This window comes from Lissotriton helveticus, chromosome 11, assembly GCF_964261635.1.
Source record: "Lissotriton helveticus chromosome 11, aLisHel1.1, whole genome shotgun sequence".
Taxonomy (NCBI): Eukaryota; Metazoa; Chordata; class Amphibia; order Caudata; family Salamandridae; genus Lissotriton; species Lissotriton helveticus.
In genome coordinates this window covers 329,454,168-329,472,892 of record NC_136072.1, presented here as the reverse complement: position 1 = coordinate 329,472,892, position 18,725 = coordinate 329,454,168, and the positions used below count along the sequence as shown (strand labels likewise).

General features: G+C 51.7%; 1 protein-coding gene across 2 annotated transcripts in view; it reads right to left on the bottom strand.

Moving 5' to 3' along the window:
* The window catches only part of STK25 (serine/threonine kinase 25), a 322,140-nt gene that overhangs the window by 226,308 nt on the left and 77,107 nt on the right, over window positions 1–18,725 (bottom strand). For both annotated transcript variants that reach the window (XM_078665687.1, XM_078665686.1), the window contains exon 3: window positions 16,803–16,859. In XM_078665687.1, coding sequence (XP_078521813.1) covers window positions 16,803–16,859 — 57 coding nt within the window. The remainder of the gene's footprint in view (window positions 1–16,802; window positions 16,860–18,725) is intronic.

Sequence of the window (18,725 nt, the reverse complement as noted above, 5' to 3'; positions counted from 1 at the left end):
AGCAAGCTGTGGAGAGAAGGCAAAACGAACACACCACTTTTGGGCGTTTCTCTTATATGAAAGTAAAAAAAAATAACTTGCAACACGGAAAGTGGTGGTGTGGACACGCTGTTTGGAACGTACGGGAACTCCCGATGAAACGTATCATGGTTCTATTAATATAATAGACTTGGAAAGAAGGACGTATATTATACACAGAGTGCGCAGATTTTAACTTTATCACCAAAGACGTTAAAAAGAGGACTATGGTTTGTATATTTGGGGATATATGTGACACTGGATAAGACGCTTTCCTATGACAGGAACATTAAAAGAATCTCGAATAACTTTGCAGAAGATGCGGCCAGGTGGAGGATGCTCCCTCTCACGCTTCTAGGCCGCGCGGCCCTGTTCAAAATGATGACGCTCCCTAGATATTTATATGCATTTCAAAACGAATATTTCCCCATCTCGCGGCAGGTGTTCCGGGATATTAACGCGGAACTAAGGGCCTTCTTGTGGTTGGGTAAGCACCCCCGGGAGGCTTTGACGACCCTCCAAAGGCATCAATACAGTGGCAGAATCTCATTACCCAATATAGAGGCCTATTACTGGGCGGAACATCTGACGCCCATTAACGACTGGATACATGCCCAGCTTAACATCCTACCTATGCACTGGAAAGGCACGGTATGGAGAAGCACATATTTCTTCATTATCTCTATGGGGGCAAGGGGAAAGCTAGACTGCTTCCAGCTACTAAAGTTACCCTCGACCTTTGGGAACGGGCGACGAAAGGTACAGACTGGGAACGGAAGCGGACGAGACAGACGCCGCTGTGGAGGTGCGCATGGCTGCCGGAAGTGAGTAAGCTAACCGGGTTCCAGAGATGGGATGATATAGGAATATCGACAGTAGGTGATGTGATGAAGAGGGGGGAGCTGAAATCCTTTCAGGCTCTCAAGGCAGAATATGGATTAGATTGCACGCAATATTTTAAGTATGTACAGCTGAGGCATGCCTGGCAGGCGGAGGAGTCATTGAAAGGCACACTCCCAGAATATGCACCATTTGAGGGCCGCCTATTGCAGGAGCACATACCAATTAGGGCAGTCTCCCTGACCTACAAAACTGTGATGAATAACTTCCCAGATGGGTTAGTGAATCTTAAAAGGAAACAGGAGGCGGATGTGGGGGACATGGACGAGGTGGATTGGGACACGGTTCTGATGCATCCGAGAGAGGTGGCCATAAAGTCCCGCTTACGGCTCATCCAATTCAATATCCTCCATAGGACCTACTTGGACCGAGTGCGCCGACATAAAATAGGGAGAACCAGTGACCCGAACTGCCTGCGTTGTGGTAGGGAGGGTGGAGATTGTTTCCATATCATTTGGTCATGTTCTGAAATCCAAAGCTACTGGGTTGAACTCCTGAGAGAATTGGGGGAGGTATTGAAGATCACATTGCCGCTAGATCCCAAACTGGTTTTATTAGGTATGACTAACGATGTGGACCTTGCCCGCCCACAGCTGATCTTTCTGGTCCTAGCTTTCGCGGTGGCTAAGAGAGATGTGGCAAGGAAGTGGGGGGCTGCCACGCTGCCGCAGCTGGACAAATGAACAAGTGGTATGGATCTTTACATGGCGGCTGAAAGGGTCATGTATAAGGCAGGGGGATGCCCAAAAAAGTTCGGGAGAGTGTGGGGCAAATGGCGTAATTATCATGGTCTGGATGGAGGACTTTGAGCTGATAAAAGCCCAGAGGTATTTTACACGAGGCACGAGAGAAGGTACGGAGAGACTCTGTGATGCCATAGGGGAGGGACAGGGACCAAATCGATTGGGGCTGGATGAGTCAGCGGAGAGTGGCTTGTTTTTAAAGATGAATCATGGAGGGAGGGGGGCAAAAGGGTGGGATGTGTTGATTAATGCTGACATGCTGGTTCTGTTTTTGTATAATAAAACGCTAATAAAAAAATGTTTAAAAAAAAAAAAGAGGACTATGAGATTGTAGCCCTTCTGGTCTGTGTGACTATATTTTGGAATTTTAACAACGTGCTGTGTTAATTGGAGGCATAACGTTAAAACTACTACATTAGCGAGCCTTGAGGAAGCCCGGGAGGGTGAAACACCCGTCGGCTTCTCAGTTATATAAAGCAATAAAATTAGAATTAGAAATTGATCTAAAGCTACAGTGACACTTAATTTTGTGGGACTCTTTCTTGTGTGATGATATTGCTCTCTATGGTGCATAATGCACGCAGGATGAAAGTAACTATTGTATGGTGTGCTCGGGTGTCTTTTTTGGTACCTGAATCACCTCGGTGTATTCAGGAGTTGATACTCTAGGTGGATGAGTGTTTGGCACCAAGGGAGCACCCAAGACTGAATACAAGGGCTTTTTTTCGTACTACTAAGGAGACACCTTGATGTGCATATCATCTAGAGCATATCCACCACAGTGTATCAAAGTGGCAATAATAAGTCAGCAGTGGCCCTCGAGCTACATGAAAGTTAAAAAAAAATTACTTGAGGAAATTCTGGGCTCTGGTAAACTGACAAGTGAATGAATTCAGCAGACCTGGCTGTGCAAACATCTCTGAACTAGAATGGCCATCTTTCCTCTCTGTGCCTTTTACGCCTAGCGACCCCTGTTGCCAGAACTGCTACGTCTCCCAGCAATAAGCTCAAATGAGATTACTACCACGGTTTCTTTTCAAGGTCACAAATGCTCGAACTCTCCCATCATAGACTTACCATCTCTGACTAGCCGCTGTAGCAGGCCCTGGTTAAGGCCATATCAGACGGGGCCACTGGGTCTAACAGTCTCCTGAGGCTCTTTTTAAGCAAGATATCCCTTTTTGGGCCGGAAGCTCTCCATGGTCTTTAACTATCACCGTAGAAGCTCAGTAATCCAGGAGTGCTGGTGTGAGGCCATTATTCAACCTACTTATATAGGAGTATCCAAATCTGATCCCAGCAAATATAGATTGATAGCGCTTCTGGCCAATGAAACAAACTTCCTTGCCAGTCTACTGCTGAAAGATCTGCAGCAATGGGTGGAGTTGGGGGGGGGGGGGCTAATTCCGATGAACCAAACCAGGATTTTTTTTTAAATCTGGCAAACTGACAGATTTGTTAGCCATATCCATGCTATCTGAAAAGCAAGTTTGCAAGATTTGCTGTACTGCTGCTTCGTTGATTTCAAAGCAATGTTTGCCTGTGTTCCAATAGGGGCACTATGTACAAAGTAAAAGTATTGGGCCATTCCACCAAAATTCCTGGAGGCTATCATCCAGTTGCACACTAACACATAAGTGTCCATCAAACTAGGTGACAGATCTGCTCTATCAAGAAAAATTCCAGCCTTGCAAGAGGTAAAGCAGGGGGTGGGGTGTTAGCCCCTCTTCCCTTCAACCTGTTCATCTACGACTAGTCCAGTGCCCACGATATTATTAACAGCCACTCCCCTAAGATAGGAGATGAACACATTCAGCAACCTGCTTTATGCAGATGATATAGCCCTGTTCAGCAATACAAGAGTTAGGCTGCAGTGTTTGTTAAACTCACTGCACTCCTACAACTGCCAGAAGGTTAACTTCAGGAAAACTAAAATCTTAACACTGGGCAGAAAATCCAGAAAAGGGGGCTAGTGGCAATTTAACAACAGCAAGAAAACGAAGGAACAAGCATACAAATAGTTGGGATCGTCCTTGACACACCTTTGTCAAAGCCCTTGCCCTCCAGATGTCCCTTTCAAAAGAATCACATTTGCTGTGGGGGCAAGTTTCCCTCCCCTAAACATAATAAGGGAAAACATTATTGCATCCTTTTCATATGGGAGTAAAATCTTACTGGGGAGGGATGGCAAACTGCTGAACAAACTTGCCACCAAGATATACATGTTTCCTTTCGCAGTCTTCCTTAGGAGCTCAGATCCGGCTGGAATTGGGCATTCTCAATCAGCGAGTGTCCAGAGCATGAGCCTAATAAAAATCTGCCACAAACTAATACTCGCCAAGAGAGGACATCTAGAGGGCCTAGTGTGGGATGAGATCCAAACAGGTGGTTCTAAACAACCACACCATCTGCACTTTGAGGATTGTCTTAGTCCCCTGAATGTCAGGGTGCTTTGGACTTCCCACGAGTCAACATGCCTTTGAGAAATGAATCAAAAAGTGTGTGTGCTTCTATATCATCATCAGTTTGACATGGACACTTTTGCAAAGCATAAGCATGCCATGGGCAGTCATCAATTCTTATCATCAAGTGCTTCCTTCATCCTCAATGTCCTGCACGTCTTTAAAACACAATAAAGTAAGATTCATGGACCTCAGACATCGGGTATGGCTGTCCCTAAAACATTTAGCTAGGTGGCGCAGGCCCTTGGAATTAACAATGTGCAGGGGGTGTGGTCTGTATGAAGAATTCTTTGAACACATTGTCTGCAGCTGCCCAGCTTTACTTGAGGAATGAATAATTCTCCTGAAGCAGGAATAGAAAAAATTGGGCACTCGCTCATGGCTGCAGGATATTATCAATGCCGTTAACCCTAATAACATTTCTCTGAATATTCTGTTGGGTCAAATTCGTAGCTGTAGCAGATAAGAGATACTGTCGAATAAGGGTCCCACTTAGTGGTGCCTGCCTTGAGCCCCTCATTGGATTGCCTGCCAGAGCTGCACCCATAAAGGCGCACATATTCTCTGAACCATGGGTAGTCTTAAGAAATAACTTTTAACTCGTTCACTTCCCATTTAGGAAATTTTATTTCACAGTTGTGGTGTAAGTTTCCTGTCCTTTTAATGCCGCCCGCGCAGCGTGATATAAGCTACTGGTCTAGCACTTTCAGGCGCCTCCACTGCTACCTTTTATTTGGCACCTTGCACTTTATTATTGACCTTCTTCCTTCAGACTTACTATGGCATAAGCACTAGCCTTGGATGAGGATAAAAGGTTGTCCTTGGATGGTCCATGGCGACTGTCCCAACCTATGAAACCTTGCTGCTTCCATTTTTGTCATTGCACTTTGCTCCTTGTGTGTATTAACGTACGAGTTACTTACCTCCGGTAACGATGTATCTGGTAGAGACGATTCTAGCCGCAGATTCCTTCCCATAGACTTATCCCCAGGCGTGAGACTGGACCGGAAACATTTTGCCACAGCATCCCTGCGCGCAGTGGGGGGATGGCATCATGTGACTCCGCCCCTGCGTCATCCGCGTACGTGACGTCAGCAAGGTCACGTAAGTCCCACCCCGGCACGCCTACGTCAGTTTTCTTCAGAGAACTTTTCTGCGCCACAACGCGGAGCTAGTAGAGAAACTGTGTAAGCATGGGAACAGTGTGCGAAAAAGAAAAGGAAAAAGGAATGGTGGTGAAGAACTCCATAAGGAACAATGCCAACACGGCGGTACCCAAAAGCAGGGAAGGGAGAATACAGAGCACAGCCCTGAGCAGCCATCCCGCCAGACAAAAAACATATGCCAAATGTCATGACAACAGGCAGCGGGACTACAACCTCAACCAAGACCCATGAAGGGAAACCAGTGCCAAGACAAACAGGGAACAAAAGACCTCCAAGGCAACCCCAGCACACAGTGCAAACCCCCCCCCCCAAAGGGAACCAGGACAGGGCACGGCCAAATGACCCAAGTCCAGAGGGTAGCAGGGGAGCCAGGATCCTCAGAAAGAAGAGGGAGGGAAATGGAGGGACAAAAGAAGGCCAGCCCCAGTCCTGGAGCAGCCAGAGCATAGGAGCCCAGGGTTCCTATAGATCCATCCTCAACCGTGCCAAGAAGAGGAAGGAACAAATGCAAGATAACGGCTTGTCCAAGAGCGAAGGAACACAGGCACTCAAGCCATCCACCGGGAGGCGAGTGCATAAGGGCAAGCCAAGGGTCCTCGCAGAACTGGGAGGATGGGCTGGGTCATGAAGGAATCGTCTCTACCAGATACATCGTTACCGGAGGCAAATAACTCGTACATCTGATCGAGACTACTAGCCGCAGATTCCTTCCCATAGAATAGATACCCTAGCCATACCCATAGGGAAAGAGGGCCTGCGGAAGGACCCCAGCAGCCTGAAGATAGCAGAGAGGCCCACAGGGGACTAATCCAATGGACAGGGCAAATAGCCCCGTCGCACAAGTTACTTACCTTCGGTAACGATATATCTGTAAGAAACAGTAGTTAGTGTTAGATTCCTTACCTTAGAATATCCCCAGGCGTCAGACTGGATCCGGAAAGTGTTGCGTAGCAGTACCCCTGTGGGTCGGTAGGCGTCGTCTGCGGCTCCGCGTCCGTCGTCGTGAAAGCCAGGATGACGTTGCCGGAGTACTTAGACGCCGCCCTCGAGCGCGGACGTCAGTTCTTGTACATAGCTTTCTGCGCCAGGAACCCAGAGCCATGCCAGAGACCGATACTGGTGCCATAAAACTCGGGCCCTCAAAGGGAAATACCTTAACCCTAGAAATCGGTTCGCAGAACGGGGAGGATGGGTGGAGCGGTAAGGAATTTAACACTAACTACTGTTTCTTACAGATATATTGTTACCGAAGGTAAGTAACTTGTGCATCTGAAAGAAACAGGTTAGTGTTAGATTCCTTACCTTAGAATAGATACCCCAGCAATACCAACCCCGGTGGTGGGTCTGCGAACCAAGATCACACCAGAAAGTCCTGGAGAACGGAACGGCCGTAGAAACCATCTCTCTGGACTTGGTTGTCCAGGCAGTAGTGTCTAGTTAACGTGTGCAGAGAGGCCCACGTAGCTGCCTGACAGATGTCCTGCAAGGGGACCCCCCCGCCCCAGGGCAGTAGTGCCGCCGTGGGCCGACTGGAATGGGCCCTCAGCCCAAAAGGCGGCTCCTTTCTAGCAAAAGCCCATCCCTTCTTCGCGCCCACGTAACCAACAAAGAGCTGGTCGTCCACCGGGAACTGGCGTGTGCGAACAAGGTAAAAGGAGAGCGCACGTTTTGGGTCCAGACAGTGGAGCCTCTCTTCCTCTTTCGAGGGATACAGAGGTGGAAAGAAGGGGGGCAAGGTGATGGACTGCCCGATATGAAAGGCTGTAACTACCTTGGGCAGGAAAGAAGGACGAGTCCTCAAGACCAATTTGTCAGGATGGACAGAGAGGAAAGGAGGTTTAGAAGATAGAGCCTGGAGCTCACTTACCCTCCTGGCAGAGGTGATGGCAACCAGGAATGCAATCTTAAGAGTTAGAAGACGAAGTGGCTCGAAAGGAGCACACGTCAAATAGGCTAGAACAAGGTTCAAGTCCCACTGAGGGATCACGAAAGAAACAGGAGGAAACATGTGCGTGATGCCTTTCAAGAGAATCTATAAACAACAGGGGACTTGAAAAGAGAAAGTTGATCAGAAAGCCTTAAGAAGACTGAAATGGCAGAGAGATAGCCCTTAATAGTGCCCAGAGCAGAGCCCTGCTGGGCAAGAGAAAGGAGGAAGAGGAGAACCTCAGAAAGGGGGGCAGAGAGTGGATCCACAGCCTTTGCTGTGCACCATGCCACAAATTTGTTCCACCTGCAGGCGTACATCGATTTCATGGAGGGACGCCTGGCTGCCAGAATCACATCACAGACTTCAGGAGGCAAGTCAAATGGCCTCAACTGCCGCCGCTCAATCTCCACGCATGGAGGTGGAGGCTGGACAGGTTCAGGTGGAGGACCGTCCCCTGTTGCTGAGACAGAAGGTCCTCCTGAAGAGGCAGACGAATCGGGGGATCGACTGACATGCTAAGTAGCTCGGAATACCAGTACCTTCGTGCCCAGTCTGGAGCCACAAGGATGACTTGGGCCCGGTCGCGCCTGATCTTCGTCAGCACTCTGGGCAGAAGTGGTATAGGCGGAAAGGCGTACAACAGACCGCAGCTCCACTTGCGATGAAAAGCGTCTCCGCCTTGGAAATTCCAACGTGCAGAACTGATGACATTGCGCGTTCTATTCGGTGGCGAACAGATCTAACCAAGGCTCTCCCCACTGCGGAAAGAGGTCTTGCGCCACGTCCGAGTTCAGACGCCATTCGTGATCCATCATGCACCGGCGGCTGAGTTTGTCTGCCCTGGCGTTCAGGAAACCAGCCAGGTGTTGAACCACCAGGGTGACGCCCTGGTGTTCCAGCCATTGCCAGAGGCGCAGAGCCTCCTGACAAAGGGTCCACGACCCCACCCCGCCCGGTTTGTTGCAGTACCACATGGTGGTGGTGTTGTCTGTGAACACCTGCACTACACTTCCCCGACCAGAGGGAAGGAATGCCTTCATTGCAAGCCGGATCGCCCGCAGCTCCAGAAGGTTGATGTGGAGCCGGGACTCCGCTGGAGACCAGAGGCCTATGATCTCCCTCTCCCCCATGTGCCCCCCCCATCCCAGGAGGGACGCATCCATCACCACTACGTGCTACGGTTGGGGTAGGGAGAGAGAGATCTGCCGCTGACCCTATCGCGGTTTGTGAGCCACCGCTGCAACTGTCTTGCAGTGCCCTCCGAGATTCGGACGTGGTCGGACAGGTTGCCCTGATGCTGTGCCCACTGAAACTTCAGGTCCCACTGCAGAGCCCGCATGCGCCACGGAGCGTGATGCGCCAGAAGGATACAGGAGGCCATCAGCCCCAGGAGCCGCAGCATCAACCTGACCGAGGCTCGGGAGAAAGGCTGAAAGATCGGAATCAGAGCCTGAATATCCCGAACCCGCTGTTCGGGGGGATAAACCCGAAACCGCTTCGATGAAAAGGGGCTTCTGAGAGGGGCACAGGTGTGACTTCGGCACGTTGATGGAGAACCCCAGCAAGTGCAGGAGGTCGGCCGTGGTCTGGAGGTGGGAGACGACTGTCTGTGGCGAGCCCGCCTTCAACAACCAATCGTCGAAATAGGGTAAGACTGAAACCCCTAATCTGTGCAGATGAGCTGCGACCACCGCCATCCCTTTCGTGAACACCCGTGGGGCGCTGGTAAGGCCGAAGGGGAGCACAGTAAACTGAAAGTGCTTGTGGCTTACCGTGAACTGTAGGTAACGCCGGTGGACCGGCAGGACGGGGATGGTGAAATACGCGTCCTGCAAGTCCAATGCTACTATCCAGTCTTCTGGGTCTAGGGCAGCCAGGACCTGAGCCAAAGTCAGCATCTTGAACTTCTCCTTCCGGAGGAAGCCGTTGATGCTCCGTAGATCCAAGATAGGGCGTAGGCCTCCTTTGCCCTTCTTGGTTACCAGAATATAGTGGGAATAGCAACCACGTCCTACTTCTGGCCCAGGAACGCGCTTAACTGCCCCCTTGGCCAAGAGGGCCGTAACTTCCTCCTGCAGAAGTTGCACGTGATCCCACGACATGCGGTGGTACTGCAGTGGCATGGCTGGAGGGGTTGCCTCGAAGGGGAGGGAGTAGCCCCTTCAGACGATTTGCAGCACCCACCTGTCCGGCGTGATGGAGTGCCAGTGGAGGAGGTGATGGCGAACCCTGCCCCCCACTGGCATCGAATGGGCCTGAAAACTCGGACTAGGAGGATTTTGAGGCAGATGCTGCAGGGCCGGGTGTGGACTGACCTTGCCGGTGTCCCCCTGCACCGCCACAGCGGTTACCACGTCCATGATCGCGTTGAGATTGGTACTGCGGCCTGTGGCTAGCAGGACAGCGGGGGCGCACCTTACTTGGCCATGAAAGGGACGAAAGGCGGAAGTTTGCTGCCATTGGCCGAGGCCCAAGGACTTGGCCGTAGCCCTGGAGTCCTTGAAACGCTCCAGCGAACTGTCCGCCTTGTCGCCAAAGAGGCAACGGCCATCAAAGAGCATGTCTATAAGGATGGCTTGGACGTCCCCCGAAAAGTTGGCGGACCTCAGCCAGGCGTGACGGTGAACCGCCACCGTCGTCGCAATCGCTCTACCCAGCAAGTCCGTGGTATCCAGTCCACACTGAATGGAATAGCGTGCTGCATCCCGTCCCTCTGCTAGGGCTTGGGTATTCTTTGCCTGGACCTCCGCCGGGCACTGCGGCAGCACTTCCGCAACCGTATCCCACAGAGAGTGGGTGTCACGGCCCAAAAGGCAGGCGGTGTTGACAGATAGCAACCCCAAACTCAGTGAGGAGAACAGTTTCTTCCCAAACTGATTGTACCTTTTGGATTCCCGATCTGGAGGAGGGGTCGGGCATGCAGTCTGGGAGGTAGAGGCCTGTATCACCAGGCTCTCAGGGGTGGGGTGAACGGACAGGAAGCTGGGGTCGCCCGGGCCCGGGCAGTGGCGTCGGGCCACGTTCCCATCTACAGGGAGTCCTGTAGAGGGCTTGGTCCAGGAGCCCAACGTAACGTCAGTGAGTGCTTCGTTAAACGGCAGGAGAGGCTCCAAGGAGCTTGCCTGCGGTTTGAGCACCTCAATGAGGAGGCTAGTCCTCACGGCCGCGACTGGGAGCTCAAGAGCCAAGGCCTTGGCAGCCCTAGTCAACACCATGCTTTAAGTAGCCCCTTCCCCCGTAGCCACGGTAGGATTGGAGATAAATCCAGTGTCGGGCGAAGTGTCCTATCCACTGGCCTCCCCCAGCTCGTCTGCCCAGTCCTGGCTCAACTGGCACTGCAGTGCCAGAGGGTCCTCAGACCCCTCCCAATCCTCCTCTTCATCCATCTCCTGATAGTCAGGAATAAAGGATGGAGCCGGATCGTCGGTGAAGGGCTTACCGATCTGCGAAGACGGTGGCGGGCATCGCCGGTCCGACACCGGATCCGGACTGGAGACGACGCCGTCCGGGGACAGCGTCGGGGGCGACACCCTGGGCCGGAGCCACCGGCCCGCTTAGGCTCCCAGACGGACTCGCGGGGCCCTTAGGCACCGCTGCGGGTTCCGACGGAGGGAAGCGCGACCTCATGGCCGTGAGGAAGGCGCTGATCTCCTCCGGCGCTACGTGCAGACCAGGGACCGGCAGGTGTGGAGCTGGGCGCAGCACTTGCGGCTCCGGCGGGGCCGCGTGGGTGTTGTCGCCCAAACCACCGGCCGCATCGCGCGAGCCTCAGGGGGAGTCGGAAGAGCGATGTCACTTCTTCGACTTCTTGTGCCTCGACTTACCTGAGGACTTGGAGCTCGACGAGTGGTGTTGACTCACCGAGCTGTGATGACTGTGGCCCCGCGACCGGTCCCTCGACCTCCTCTTGGAACGGGACCGCGAGCGGCGCGGGCCGACTGCCGGATCTCGAGGCGCTTATGGGACCGCTCTCGCCTAGCCTTTGACGTCAAGGCCCGGCAGTCGGGGCACGACTTCTCATCGTGGTCGGCCCGAAGCAGTAAAGGCACAGACGGTGGGGGTCAGTAACCGACATCATGCGGTTACAATCGTCGCAGGGTTTGAACCCGGGCATCCCTATCGGCACCAAGAGTCGAGGATATCCACTTCGAGAAGATCCAAAAGAGATCAAAAATGTTGTCAAAAATTGACTAGGAGTACTGCTCTTCCCAGATCTGAGCTTGCTGGCGCGGAAAAAAGAAGAACTGACGTCAGCGAGCGAGGGCGGCGTCTAAGTACTCCGACGACGCCATCCCAGCGATCACGACGCCGACGACGGACGCGGAGCCGCAGACGACACCTATCGACGCACAGGGGTACTGCTACGCAAAACTTTCCGGATCCAGTAAGACGTCTGGGGATATTCAAAGGTAAGGAATCTAACACTAACCTCGTTCTTTCAGATCTCGCAGGCAAGGAGGGGGGGAACCCCCAAAAGCAAAACACCACCATCCCCAAGAGGGATGTGGGAAGAAGAAAGGATTAAAAGAAGCCCGTTCACTCACAACCAAGGAACCAAAGACAAGGGTAGGGAGGCCGAAGAACCCCAAGCCCAACAAGGCAACAGAGCTTCCATCCAATGCCAGGATAAGGAAGTGGAAGAAGAAACAGCCTAGTGGGCCCAAGGAAACGAGGGAAAAGAAGGCTAGCCCACCATAAAGGGGAGGCAAAAGACCAACAGAAGCAGGAAGAATAGCCCAGAGCCCAGGAAGACCGGGCAGCCGATGCCTGACAAAGGAAGAAACACAAAACCGTTCAACCTCCAGGACAGGAATGCGAGGGAGCGCCCGGCCACGCCACTACCAGGTGTCCGCGCACACGGCCTAAAGAGCATCCGCAACATACATAAACGCCATGGAGAGCAGGGGCTCGAAGGCGACCATAACTCCCTAGCAGAGCGCAAGCTATATAACAGCTACCACTACCCCACATAGGGTAAGTTAAGTCCCAAGACATGGGAACCTTCTTTGGAAGCAACTTCAGCAACAGACAAAATAACTACGGGGAAAAGAATCCCAGCGGAAGGCTTATCAAGCAGCCCAAGAGGAAAAACAGAAGGCCTTATCTCAGGGCCAATCTATGCAGACAACTCTAGTAAAAACACACAGGCAACAAAGGGCCGTCCAGCAACCAACCAAGCTACAGTCCTATTCATGTGGCCATAACACACACACACACACACCCCACAGCAAGGGCAACCGGCCCAGAAGAAGGTCCAGAACCAGATCAACTCAGCAGTCACTGAGGAGAAGGAGGAGGGTGGGGGTAAGGAGGAGGAGGAGGAGGAGGACGCAGTCCTGCCAAGAACCACTGGACGGCGGAGTCTGCCGGGGCATGGAACAACAGAGTGCCATCGAACGGAAGATCAATCAGCCGCTCCCGAACATTCGGGGAACACGTCGTCCCGAAGCCAAGCATGGCGACGGAGGGCAACTGAGGAGGACATGGCTTGGCCCAGCACTTCTGAGATGTCCAGAGCAGAGCGGAGAATAAGCGCCCCAAGCTCCCAGCCATCCAGGGCATGATGCCGTAAGTCCACCTGAACAGTCTCCTGTGAAGCGGAAGATCCCAAGGACTCCGCCGAGTCCCACAAACAAGAGGAGGCCATGGCTAGCACACATAAGGTGTTAGGAGCCCGTAGGGCAGCGCTAGTCGAGGCAAACATGTTGCGCCCCCAAGCGTCCAGCCAGCGGGCCTCCTGGGACGGTGGAGACAACAGTGGTGGCAGGGAGGGAAGAGCAGTCTGCAAAAGTGGAGTGGAGGCAGAGGGGTGGAGGGAAAGACACACCAGGTCACGGGGCACTGGAAGGGGCGGGGCAGAAGGTGTTGAGGCACAGGTTCGCCTGAGGCGGGGCACCTCCAGGCACCGATTAGGAAAGAAAGGAGATAACCTTCAAAGGGAAGCAATAGCGCCCTCCCACCAGAGCCCTGGTGGAGAACCTCCAAAAGATGGTCCACCGGGAAATGAGCAACCGAGTCACCCATGCGCAGAATAGCCACAGCCGTGGACACTGCGTGAGCGAAGGCCGCGCCCACCTCCGTAGGGCCTCGAGGTGCAGAAAGGAGCTCCTCCGTGGGCGACGGGTGTAAACTGAGGCGGCCGTCCCCGAAGCCAAGTGGGGCGGGCAAAGGCCAGACCTGGAAGGTAGAAGGACCCGAAGGGTGGGGGACTTGTGGCTCCTCCGGCGAACACCTTGGCCTCTGGAATGGCGGGGATCCGCCCTTTGATTGCGCCGATGAAAAAGCCACCACGCGGCAGCCTGTCTCCAGGGAGGAGGACACCAGAAGGCATCCAACCTCTGGAGAAGAAGGAGCGTCCAAAGACGAATCCGTGACTCGGCACCTGTCTGGTGCCGTAGAGGCCCCCGACTTAGGTAGGACGTCATCACCATTAGGCGCCGACTCGACCTCCGACGGGGCAGCTGCCTGCGTGGAGGAACGAGAAGGACCAGGGGAGTGACACGAAGCCCTCCGCCAGCCTCGGCCCACAATGTGACGAAGGTGGCCTGCTGACCCATGCGGTGCCACCAGGGCTGATTCAACCTCAGACGAAGCGGCTGCCTGCGCGGAAGGAAGAGCTAGGCCCGGAGGAGGACGAGGGGTCCCCCGTCCAGCCTCGACCCAGAGTGGGACGAGGAGGGCCCACCTGTGGCGCTGCCTGGTCCAGCAGGTGCCGGCGCCGTGGCGGCATCAGCTCAGCCGTGGACGAGGCCGCCGTCTGTCCAGAGCGCCGAGCTGGTCTCGTTGATGCGACCCGAACGCCGGCGACCTCCTGCGTCACCACAGGGACTCCCACGGGAGTTTGCGGCAAGGCAGAGGCGCCGTGGTCTGAAGGAGAGACCCCCGAAGGGCCGCACCCCAACAGCACCACATCCTCCAAGCCTGGAGCCGAGCCAGTCGGCGTTGCGGTCGGATCCACCGCCGGCGCTGTGGAGGACCCCGCACCATGCAAGGGATACGCTGACGCCCCAGGACGGGGAAGGAGGTGGAGGCGCCAGCGAGACCTGCAAAGCCGCCGCTTATGTCTTCATCTGGACGCCCTTTCACTGAAAAACGGTGGATAGGAGGCGATAGGCGGGGCTGCATCACCCGCGGAGAGTCCACGCCCCCGGCAGGCCGAACACCAGCCCCCAGGGACAAGCTGCAACACTTACCCACCGGGGAACGCCACTCTCTCGACATCGGAGAGGGATAAGGACACCGACGACAACCACTTCTGAAAACGTCCACCGAAGCTGAACGAGGGGATGAAGCCGACCTTGAAAGACGCGCCGAGAGTTTCATCAGGCGCTTCCGGTGCGACTTCGGCTTTAGCTGTTGGCACGCCTCGCAGTCAGTGGTGCCGCGACCCTCCTCTAAACACCACATACAAATGAGTTGAGGGTCTATCGCCGACATAAGACACCCACACGACGTACAAGTTTTGAAGCCCGAAGGCATTTGCACACTGTTCCACCAAAATATAGCACAATGATGAAAGAAAAAGGGGCCCAAACAGAGACCGGATCTGCGTTGCACGTGGAAAAGGAAAAAACTGACGTAGGCGGGCTGGGGTTGGACTTATGTGACCTCGCTGACATTACATACGCGGACGACACAGTGGCGGAGTCGCGTGATGCCTTCCCCCCGGTGCGCAGGGATGCTGTGGCAAAAAGTTTCCGGGTCCAGTCTCACGCCTGGGGATAATTCTACGGAAAGGAATCTGCGGCTAGTAGTCTCTATCAGATAGCCTTTTTACCACGTAGGCGCCCACAACCCCGAACAATGCTTTTGCTTCAGGTGTGCACAACAGTCAACAACTGTGATACCTGACGGTAGTAAAAGTAATTAATGGAAAGAACATTCTGCAAAGAAACATTTTGGAGCTGTGTGAATTTTTTGTTCAGTATATTGTTACCTGAGTTCCATATATTTCTTTCCATAGGAGAGACACTTGCTTGTCAATTATGTGTTTAGTCTTTTTAGTAGTCTTGTTGAATGTATCAGTTTTCTTGTGCTGTGTCTGTATATGTTGCACAGTTTTAAATGGGTGGTTTGCAGTGATATTTATATATATTGTTGAGGAAGGGAGAAATGGCTCAGTCTCTCTTACTTGTAAATTTTGATTAGTGATACATTTTTTCATTTTGTTTTCTAGGGATTTACTAGACTACTACAACTGTTAAATAAGCATAAACTGCACACAGTCAGTGAGCCTTGTTGGCTTTTCGACCATCCCAAAGAGAGCTTCATTATGTTCTCCCCAAGAGAAAATTGCAAAGAGTGGAGTTTTTACAGAAGAACCGTTTTTAATTCATTTGCTATGATTCAATAGATTCTACAAGTAGTTTTGCTGGACAATTACTTAAATATTACAGTGCTCCAGTGTAAAGTAAAGGGTGACAGACCAGCAAGTTCCACATCACCCCAATATGTAGCGTACCATTCCCAGAGCCATTTCTACAATCCCTATTATGGTAAGTGCCATAGCTAGGCCAGTTTCCACAATATCCTAATATTTAAAGCGCCATAGCATGCCAGATTTTTACAATCTCTATATACATAAATCATTGAACCCAGACACGTTTTTCCAAAATCCCAGTATATAAACCATCACAGGACGGCTATTTCTCCATCACGCACAGCGTCACAACTATGTCACTATCTGCAATTTTTAAATAACCTCCCTTAGGTAAGTATCCTTAAGACCCAGGATATGACGCACAACCCATTCCTCCAGCCAAAATCCACAATACCCAAGAATGCAAAACACCAAGCAAAGGTAAGTATTTGAAGCCTCCCATTATACAAAAGCACTGCCCCGGGATCAGTATTGCCAATACTATACAGGTTAGTATATCGAATGTTCCTACATGTAAAAATACAACTATGCCAATATCTGCAATGCCACAGTATGCAGCACACTATCTCGAGGACAGTATAACCAATGCCCCAGCAGGAGAATGAATCAAATGAAGCCTGTGTCTGCAATGCCCCAAGATGCAATGCACTATGCCGTGGACAGTAATGTCAGACCACTTGGTGTAAAGCAATTTTTATAATGCTCTGCATTCAAAGCCTCAAAATCAGGCAGTTATCCAGAAAGCTCAGGTATATAAAGCATTATTGCCATGCCCGAATTTGTAATGCCCCAATAAGCAATGTATTTACGCTTTTATTTTAGGGGAGTATGTGTAATATACCAGCAAGTAAATCCTCAAAACTAGACAATAATACGCAAAGTCCCTGTATGAGTAACGACACAGAATGTAATGCATCAACTCTTTGCCAGTGGATCTAAAGCTGAATCATGTAAAGCAACAAAAGTGGACAAATGCATTTAATGTATGTCATTTTAAGCCACAAAATCAGGCTACTAACTGTTCTCTGGGTTCTATGATCAAAAGCAGGCCCTCTACCCTCTATTTCTGCTTCTGCTTCTGCTTGATTTATGGGATTGTTTATGCCAATAGTGTGCAGTCTGTTAAGTAAGTGTGAAAGCAACAGAAAGCTGAGCTATTGTGTTGGAATTTGCAAGTACTTAGCAAAGTTGAATGATATTTACCAAATCCAGTGCCGAACCTCCACCCAAATATTCCATGATAATCCATAGTTTGGTGCTCTGCAAACAACAAAAAAGTACATAATTAGCACAGGCGCCCAGTCATTATACAGTAGCTGCAAGAAATGCTGCTTTTCATTATGATTAAACAGGCTGGCTCACATGAATACTTTGGTTGGAGTAAGTATCATAAAGACAGATGGTGAGGCCATGGATGGATAGAGAAGGAAAAGCAGGTCACCAATAGGCTCTATGACTCTCTCCGAACACATTTATAGCATAGCTTTTGGCCCATATTCCAACAGGCTTGGTCAAAACAAACTAGGCAAGAAGAGAGGAAGTATGCACGACAGGAAATCAATCAGGCAGGAAGTACTTGGAATATAGTGCAAAAAAGGACTGGCCAACCTCTAAGCCTCTTAATAGTCATAATCAACCACATTTTCCTGAAGAACGCATAATAAAATAGCTGGACCTCTGGAGGGAAGGGACGTTGAGGGTGCGGTACTGTAGGATAGGAGTGAGACAAAAACATTTTTAAGGTTGGGTATGGTTGAAGATTTAAAGTCAAGGTTTGGGACTACGTTTTTTTAATAGTCAAGACACTGTTAAATGTGCCTCAATTGTGATTAACAAATAGATTCAATTAGCAGAAAGGCTGTCACATTCAGAAATAGAGGAACATAGTCGGAGGTAAGAACAATGTTAGTAGGTAATTTAAAGTGTGTCTTTCTGATCATGGGGGCATGTACCTTGAGGCCGGAGCCACACAACTAGCCTGTACCTGGCCTGCACAGTGAGGGCAGGAAAATGCCTCTTAGGACAAGAGAAATAGGGCCTCATTTACCGTTCGGCAGACGGGATGCTCCCATTAAAGGCATGGCAGATATCCCTTCCGTCAAAGTGGCGATTCTCATGCTCCATTTAGAGTCTGGGGAACGGTCATGTTTCTGACGACGAGAGAGCCTGCCCTTTGACCGATAGCCAGTCAGATATTGGACCTTCAGTGAAAGTGCCTGCCTTTGTTCCGGGTTACTTTTTTCCTGGTCAGGACTGCCAGGAAACATCGCGGTACAAAAGGGGGTGGTGATGGACTGAGCATCTGAACCAATCAAGCACTCACACCCAGTCAAAAGATCTGGGTTTAATCCATCACCGTTCTTTAGCCCACTCTGCCACCCCAGTTCAGACATGGCCATATGCAAATCAGTCTGACCCTGTGCCTCATGGGAATAGTCCAGCCCGAACTTTCAAGCCATGCCTTCCCAGGACCGGAAACAAGCTTCCGAGGACCGGTTTCTGGCATTTCAGCCGTCTTCAGCCCGGCTTGCTTGAATCCAGTGGCAAAGTGAGCAAGGGACTCACGTCTGAGAATACCCTGCCAACTTATGGCGAACAAAGCGGTACAAAAGGGAGTGGTGATGGACGGAGCATCTGAACCAATCAAACACTCACACCCAGTCAAAAGATCTGGGTCTAATCCATCACCGTTCTTTAGCCCACTCTGCCACCCCAGTTCAGACATGAATCCAGTGGCAAAGTGAGCAAGCAACTCACGTCTGAGCATACCCTGCCAACTTATTGCGACAAAGCGGTACATTGGTTCAGATGCTCCGTCCATCACCACCCCCTTTTGTACCGCTCTGCCGCCATAAGTTGGCAGGGTATGCTCAGACGTGAGTCTCTTGCTCACTTTGCCACTGGATTCAAGCAAGCCTGGCTGAAGACGGCTGGAATGCCAGAAACCGGTCCTAGGAAGCTTGTTTCCGGTCCAGGGAAGGCATGGCTTGGCAGTTCGGGCTGGACTGTTCCCATGAGGTACAGGGTCAGACTGATTTGCATATGGCCATGTCTGAACTGGGGTGGCAGAGTGGGCTAAAGAACGGTGATGGATTAAACCCAGATCTGTTGACTGGGTGTGAGTGT